We start from the raw sequence: 8693 nt of genomic DNA on the forward strand, positions 1-8693 counted from the left end.
CCTCCCTCACGAGCTGGTATAGTAGACATGGGAGGAGTGGACAGAAGCTGGGGAAGATGTCACTCTCCTGCAACCTCCCCAACACCACAGTTGGAGGGTGCCCCTTCCAGGCCTCTAGAAGTCTCCCCTGCTCTTTATCCTCACCACTTCCACTATTGCCCCTGATTCCAACGCAGAGATCCAGAATGCCTGGAGTCGGGGAGACAGGTGTCGGGAAGTGGGACCGCCAGTCCAGGCCCCAACAGAAGACTTCGGCAAGAAGGGACACGATGGCTTCATCTCATTCCAGGGAGCAGAGGCCCTGACTCAGGTCCCAGGGCATGGGGACAGAGGTGAGGGCCAGATGGCCTGCCCATCCAGGTCAATCTCAAGGCCGGGTGTGTAGGAAGGGGTGGAAGGAAGCGGGTGGGGGTGGGTAAGGTGGTCCCAGTTCATAGGCCACGGCCAGTTTCCCCTTAACAGTCAGGCAGCAGCGGGAACGGGCAGGGGCTCTTATCGACACTTTGGCGATTACAGGCTCTCGTGGTCTCCGGCGCCCAGAGCCTCGGCCTCTTCCTCCTCCTTGGCAGCCTCTTTCTGCGGCTCCAGCTCCTCCTGGGGCAGCTCCCAGGCAGGGCCCGGCTCCGACGCCTCCACCAGGACCGGCCTCTCAGCCTCGCTGGCAGCTGCCACCTCCTCCTCGCCTTCCGGGTCGGCCTCCTTGGGGCGTTTGGGGTCATCCTCCAGCAGGTCCTCCGCGCTCCTCTTCAGTGGTCCCTTCTCGTCCTGCTCCTGGGCCGACTCGTCGACACCCGGCTCCTCCTGCTCTCCTCCGCCCGGCTCCTCCTGCTCTCCTCCGCCCTGGGTGCCGCTCTTCTGGGCCTCGGTGCTCTCAGGGGCCTCGGGCTGCGGCCCCAGCGCTGGACCCTCAGCGCTGCTCTTCTCTCGAGCGACTCCGTAGTCGCAGGCCTGGATCGTGGGGTTGTTCTCGATCTCCCACAGCCCCTCGCTGAAGCCCCTCCTCTTGTTGGGCTTACTGAACTTCTCCTTGGACTCCTTGTACGGGAAGAGATGTTTGGGACCCAGGAGAGCAGTCTCGTGGGTCCCAAAGAAGAACACTTGGTATCTGTTGGGTTGGGCCATGTGCTCAATCCTGGCCGGCCAGTGGGCATAGCCCTTTAACTTGGCGAACACCAGGTCTCCGCTCTGGTACTTGGGCCGGCAGTAATGCGACATGGCGATGCGGACCGGCCTCGGTGGTGGCAGCCGGAAGGAGACGCCGGCGACGCAAGCGCGTGGGGCAGCCGCTCAGCTCCCGCCGCGCGCCCCCTCGAGGCTCCCGCGCGCACGCGCAGCGGCAACGCTCTCTGAGATTCTAGTACGAGGAGGACGTTCTCTCCGAGCCCCAGCGCCCACTGGCCCTGCCTCAGCCTCGTGGTTTCTAGAATGTTAGCGTGAATCGCTTGGGTGTCTCGGCGGTTGTGCTGACCATGGCCGCGTGCCGATCAGCCTCGAGGCCACTCAGACTGCATAGTTGACTGTGTGCCAGAGTGGCCTAGAAAGGGAGAGATGAGGCAATGAGAGGACCCAGAATAACTTGCAGTGGCCGTGTGGGCCCGCGTCTACGCACTACAGAAAATTCCAACCCTGACTCAGGAGCCCTGGATGAGATGGCTAGGACAGTGGTTTCAACCATTTTTTGATTGCCTTGAGGGCTAACACTGGAGCTCGCAGTGGGGCTCGAGAACAGTGAAGCGATAGAGTCAGCGATATTGTTAGGTTGTCTAGAGTGCACATCTCTTGGTGACCCATATTCTACACATGTAGTACTTTTGGGGAGGGGGTCTCAAAGTGTATATGGCAGAATCATGAGTATGACAAACCAGCCATATCGAAATTTCCTGATTTACATGGGAAATTTACATTGGATGCTCTACAAGGATATTACCCTTTCGGTGATTCTACCCTTTCAGTGATTCTTGCACATTGTAAAATATGAGACTCTATGGTAATAACTTGGAGAGAGTATGTCAAATGCTCTCAGTATCTTCCTCTAAAAGAAAATTGGCCTCATTATGCTTAAGAATTAGATAGAAGTCTGCTCTTATCAAATATGCTGTTGGTAACTAGAAAGAACTTCCTGGGGGCTACAGACTAAAAAAGCATCATCTCAGCTAAGAGACTATTTTAAGAAGAGACTTTTCTCCAGTTAAATATATTCTAAAATGGTATATATTAGTTTCAGTGTAACTGCAGTTGTTATACAACTTTCTACATCTTTTTTGAGTCCTGCTAGTTAGCTGTGAACTTGCATTCTGAAACCTAGCCAAATTTATCATAAAAGTACTCTTGGATATTATGCCAAAGACTTTTCAATATCAATCATGTATTAAGTAGACAGATGTTCTTTCCTATTGTAACTAACAATGACCAGTAAAGAATTTGAACCATTAGCCCGTTTCAATATAACTCAAATGTGTTTCTGGTTTCCTGGGTTGGACCAGCCATTTACTTCTCGGTGGTGGAGACCTGTTCTGGGCAAAAGACGTTAACTTCTCCCAACAGGCAAAATAAATATGATGTATTTGATAATTCTAAACAAGTTCTTTTAGCTTTTTGTCACGCCGTTTCCTTGGAACACTTATCTTCTCCACAGATAACCTACCGTTTTACCAATTAAGTAACAACAGCAATTTCACAAATGGACATTCTGCTACAAAGATAAATCTGACACATTTCTTCCTCTTAATTTCTTAGGGAAAGTGCTAGAAAACTAGACGTATTTAATGGCTGTAGAAGAAAATAGGAAATCATGGGTCACTATGGAGCCCGTAGTAGGAAGGGATGTGGAGTTTCTGTAAGTAGAGGTTTTACTGCATGTGGTCTGCTTTCTCAGCCCTAAGCATGCTATGCTAACGCTAGATCATGGACTAAAGTTGGTCAAGGAAGAAAAAGTCTGTCTAAACCCCATGTCCAGAAAGGATACATAGTTATGTCATCAGCTCAGTCTGAAGGTGTGACCAACTTAAAAACCTAAGGCTCGAGGTAAATGTCATTACAGGCAAACGGGCCAAATAATCAAAGATTATTATTGGGTGGTTGAACCATAGCAGGTGAACAGGTATGAGGATTAGACTCCAGATGTGCAAGTCAGAGCAAATAACCAAAACCTATGAAAAACTGAAAAATACAGTAGGAAGCAGAAGCAAGATCTAGTAGAAGATCTAGATCTGCAGAGAGTTATAGAGATTCTATTAGGCAAGGGAGTGTCATTCTCATACCTACACCCTTTGTCCATTATGGTATTAAAGAGCTGGCAAAAATGATGTTAATCTTTGAAGAGTTTAAAATCTGATTTAAGAGGTAAAAGGAGCCAGAGACTTCATTTCAGAGTAATGCAAGCTAGTCTTCAAGTGCTAAATCGTGTGTCTTTTCCATAAATATGAAAAAATTCCAGGAGAAATCAATGAGAGTATGGTTTTTAAGACAGGCTTATGGGAGATGTAATAGAAATGAAATGTAATAGAAAGAATTCTCGCATCTCCTTACATGTTTTCCAAGCTTGTAAGTCTGGGAGTAGTTATAATCTTTCTGAACCTCTGATACATGATTTTAAAGATGTTTAAGTAATTCTTAGAATTTATCTCAGGATCATTATAAATATTAATGAGATTGTGGCTATAAAAGTCCAGACAATGGGTATAATGTTTTATCATGTACTAACAAAAGTGAAGTAGAATTTCATTATGGATAGGATTAGGCTATTGTTATTATTAGGCTAAATGAAGTGGAAAGATATCAAAAGGAGTAGGGTCATGAATAAGGGCATTGAAGAATAAGGATAAGTCCTCCACCAGCCAAAGTTCATATTACATCTAGAATTACATATCCAGCACAACTTCTTCTGTATGAAACAACATATAAGTTTTTGTGACTTATTATTTTTAAAAACAGTGTTCTTCAATTAAATTTATCACCTAAGATAGCTAGTTCCAGAAAGGGGAAGATGGGAGTAAGGTTGAGAAAAAGTTGAAAGCATTTCAAGATCTAGCAACCACTTACTCAAATGCCTCATTCCTTTTTTACCTACATTCTCACTGATGCCATTAAATGGCATGATCTTGGCTTCTTTTACCATTGAAACCACCTTGTTTTAAAAGTTGTTGTCTCCCTTACAGTGAGGAGAGTAGGGAAATGGTGTTCATGGTAATGGTTAGGTTTAGATTTGGCCACTCTATAAACAGAGTACTCATGAGCAACTACAATTATTAATTTTCAAGAACTAGATCTCCATGAAGTCAAATATTTCTAATAGATCGGGATGTTTTAAAAATCAAATGTACCAAGAACACCTGCTTGTAAAAAGGGCTTAATTTCAGCAGTAGCGTACCTAGCAAAACACCTTGGAGTCCAAAACATAAAACACTTCTCAGTTTCTTCTCTGGAAAACTAAGGAAAGGATTTAAAAGCTGTTTGGCAACAATTACGAAATATGGGCAATAAAACAATATAAGTATACAAGAGAGATAATAGATACCTAATTGATGTTTTCTTGTTTAATTAGTTTTACTTTCAATTAGTTTGGTGTAAACTGTCATTGAAAATAAATGTAATTGTTTTCTGCATACTTCTGTTTTCATTAAAAAGTATTAGCTGCCTCTCTGTTTATACAACAGAAGTATTTATACATGGTTGGTATTTGGGGCCAAGGCTTTTCTTTTTTAGAATGTTCTAGCAGATATAATTATACAGAAAATAAATGCCCTCCCCTCTACCATGGGTAGAGAATCCCTCTACTGTCCTTTAAAAAAAATAACACAAAAGGTGTGCTACCTCTCTACATTGTCACCCTTACATTTCATCAGTGTCCACTTAGCCTAACCTTTAAAGCCTCAGGGATTTCTGAAATCCAAGGGAGCTGCTGGGGATGGAGATAAGCTCAGTATCATTAGGGATGTTCCACAGTTAAAGGATCATTTAAGGGATGTTCTCAAGTAGCTGTGTCATTATCAGTTTGAATAGTGAGTAAAATTTGTATCTGCCTCTGATAATGGGATTTGGGGAGGGAAAGATGAGGGTGCAGATTTTCCAAGTGATGTATGTATGCTGGCAGTTTGGACCCCCTTGGCCAAATGTTCTGGAGTTGTGTGTGTAGGATGGGGCAAATGGAGAGATTGGACTTGTTTAGAAAACTGCTGTTTTAGTGACCATGGAAAGAAAATTGCCACTCTAAATTAATAAAAGTGGTTGATTAAGGATAATTATATTTCATTATACTGATTCACTGTGGGCTTAAAGATTTAAAAAACTAACCTGGGATATAAATTTTAAAAATAAGATGTGTTTCAATAATATGATTATTTTTCTAATTTGAATCTTGTATGATGTCTATATAATTAGCAACGTTTGAACAATTAAGTTATCATTGCTGGCGAGTATGCAGTAATTGGGGATTAGATGTATATAACATGATCTGTTTACATAATTATTACATAATTAAATAGCCATACTCTATGTCCTTAAGATTTTTAAAGTACAGTTTAGTAACTTGGAAAAAGCTTACAATATAAAGTCAAGTGAAAAGACAGGTCAAAATATATTGCGTAGGTGATTTATTAGCTCATGTGAAACCTAGTTCCTTAAATCTAAAATGTGAATAATATTCACTCCCATTTGTGAGAAAGGTTGTTAGAAATAAACAGAATGTGTCAAGTATGTTGTCTGGCATTTATTAAGTGTTCAATTACTCTATTAGCCATTACTATAAAATAGCCAGTACTAGCTTTATTTAGTTTTAGTGCACTTTTTTAAAATTTGTATTATATGTTACATATTTTTTCTTGTCTATTTTTTTATTCCCCTGTCCCACAGATTTTTTATGATTCTAAATTTAGCTTGACTCCTTGCCAATGTTCCCTTAATTTTATATTTTTATAAATAAAAAAATAGTCATATTTTTTCTTATTTTTTGGAGGGGATATTGTCTTCATGCAATGAAAACACATTTTGAAAGATCTACAATCAACAAAGTCATGTCTATAAACAAATATGGAACTCAGTGTTGCAATTTCAATTTTGTACTTACTGCCATTACATTAAGGTGTCACATCAATGATTACAATGACTCATTTTCAGAAACCTTTGCTAAAGTTTTTGATAATGTAACCTCAGTCTTCACCTAAATTGTGTCTTCTTTTTCCTTCCAATAGTTTCCTAGCTTTCAAAATAATGTTAATCTTTAGGAATAAGTAATTTATAACATTTTTATTTAAGGAAATCATCAACAATGTGCATGAAAATGTAAAGGAGAGAATTTTTAAACCAAAATGTATAATTTTGAATTAATGAAAATAGTATTTGAAGATGGACAATAACTTTAATTAATCAAATATTTCCTGTTTAATTTTTACAAAATTCTTTAATTTTTTATTTAGTTTTGGTTTAGGGACATCTGTATTGAGCTGGTAGTTACCTTTCTCATCAAAGGATTATTGGAAGTGAACGGCTTTATCTTTTTAAACATTGCAAAATAAATATTTAGCCTTCAGAACAGATTAGGTTTTTCTATACTAGGGAACATGTATATTATGTGTTGAAATAAATAAGTATTCTAGGGAGTTTAATGTTTTATATAAATTCAAACACTCATGAAGCATGCACTAGAGATCAAGTAAAAGAAAATCGGAGCAGTAGAAATTCAACAAAACTTTCGGAAACCAGTATTTGAGCTCAGTGAAATCTTCAACAAACAATGTCTCTCTCTCTTTTAGAGTTTGTTCATTTTTAAAATGGAGTTGGTGATGAAAACACGCTTTTAAATGCCACAGTAAATATATAACACGAATGATAACTCTTAGAACAAATATTATCACTTTTCTCTTTGGTCATCCTTCACAGTGAAAAAATTTTTCTTAGACAAAATATAGCATTTTGGGATATTTGCAAAATTGAAATACTTAAATAAAACACTCAGGATATAATTTTATTATCTTTGCTTTTTAAAATTAGACATAACAGTTTCCTCTCACTCTCTGCCACTGAGAGGAGGCCACACACTGTGGCGTGTTATCCCTTTTCTAATAAACTTTCCTTTTGAAAAATAAATAAATAAATAAATGATAAAATCAGACACAACAAAAGCCCATACTCTATTCTTCTCGTCAACGTATAACCATAAAGAGAATATATTTATAGTAAGTTAAATTCCAGTAGAGCTGCTAGTGTTTAACTACCAGTTTTTGAATACTTATATGCCACACACTGATATAAGTACTTTATATCTATTTTCTCAATTAATTCACAAAATACTTTGCTATAATGTCCCCTGTCTTTCTCTCTCTCTCTCTTTTTTTTTTTTGATCTGCCCACTTATTCATTGTGAGAGCAGTCATTGAGGAAATACAACCCATAACAAACTAGAGAAGTTGGTTAAGAGAAAATGCAGACAGAAAAATGAAGCAGATACTGAGAAAGAAATGTCATGAGCAATAAGTCACTAGAAGGATCACAAAAGTGGAATGGAGAAAACTGTCATTCCCTAGAGCAGATTCAGTTGCAAGGTTTTTCCAGTTACAATTTTGAGTTCAGTTCACATGCGCCCTTACATTAGAAACATTCCATTAAAAATAGTAGGTCAAATGTGTACATACCTTTGATGATGGAGTTTAGGAAAGGAGAAGTGAAAGTGCAGATTTATTCTTAGCAGTGGCTTACCGAGCCTGATTCTTACAATAAAAAGTATCTAAGTAGGACAATAATTATGCTGAGAATCTATGATTGGCAGATATTTGTAAAGGTAAAATAATGTTAATCACACATCAAGTAATGTTGGTATAGATATGATATCTCTCCAATGTAAATATTATAGATAGAATATTTCTTTTCAAAATGGCCGACCTTTCTTTTTCTCCTAGAATATTTACACTGGTAAACTATAATCACATAAGAATTATTTTAAAGTCTTCAAAGGGCATATATTCTGAAACGTTTACCAGCTACCATCTTGTTTTGTGATGACTAACCAAGCTTTTTCTCTTTTAATAATAGCAAACTTTTTATTGAAGAAATGAATACAAAATGCTTAAATATTAAATTGAACAATTTAACATTAATAATTAAGAACACCTTAATCAATTATAATTTTGAAATAATTGAGTTATTTTGTCTTTACTAATTTTAGTTGCTTCAGAAATTTTCAATATAACTGAAAAAAATAAAAGAATGAAAGTATGTGGCTTTTTTATACTGTGGAAGACTAATTGCGTTTTTCTGCTGTTTGTAAGACTCTTATGAGTTGACAGGGAATTTTTAAGCTGCATATATAGAAAACAGCAAAATTGAAATCTAGAATAAAATGAACCTTTTAGGATACCATTTCAGATTATCCAACGTCTAAGTGCTTACTATGTGTCCAGTAGAGACCTAGTTCTGTGGGAAAGACAATATTAAGTATACAATATTTGAACCAACGGTCAAACTGTGTTACATCAATTCTTTGATATATTTTGAAATATTATTTGTGATCTGTTGTGTGATCTGTTTTATGTTATACATTATTTTTACATATACATTATATAAATGAGCAAGCTTATTGTTTAGTTCAATATTTCCATATACTTGCTAATATTTTGCCTGTTTTATCTAAATATTTATAACAAAAATATGTTAAGACTTTCCATGGTATTTCTAGATTTGTCAATTTCCTTTAAATTTGG

General features: G+C 38.4%; 1 protein-coding gene across 1 annotated transcript; it reads right to left on the bottom strand.

Annotated features, from left to right (window-relative positions):
* Nucleotides 1-510: 510 nt before the first annotated feature.
* LOC105306492 (hepatoma-derived growth factor-like protein 1) lies at nucleotides 511-1215 on the bottom strand. Its single transcript, XM_011381536.1, has one exon. It carries the CDS (start codon nucleotides 1213-1215, stop codon nucleotides 511-513), a length of 705 nt encoding a protein of 234 aa, XP_011379838.1.
* Nucleotides 1216-8693: the final 7478 nt, after the last annotated feature.

The sequence above is a fragment of the Pteropus vampyrus genome, unplaced genomic scaffold (assembly GCF_000151845.1).
Source record: "Pteropus vampyrus isolate Shadow unplaced genomic scaffold, Pvam_2.0 Scaffold440, whole genome shotgun sequence".
Lineage (NCBI taxonomy): Eukaryota > Metazoa > Chordata > Mammalia > Chiroptera > Pteropodidae > Pteropus > Pteropus vampyrus.

Coding starts and splice junctions, on each gene's coding strand:
- LOC105306492 (XM_011381536.1), bottom strand. CDS start 1,215: ATGTCGCATTACTGCCGGCCCAAGTACCAGAGCGGAGACCTGGTGTTC.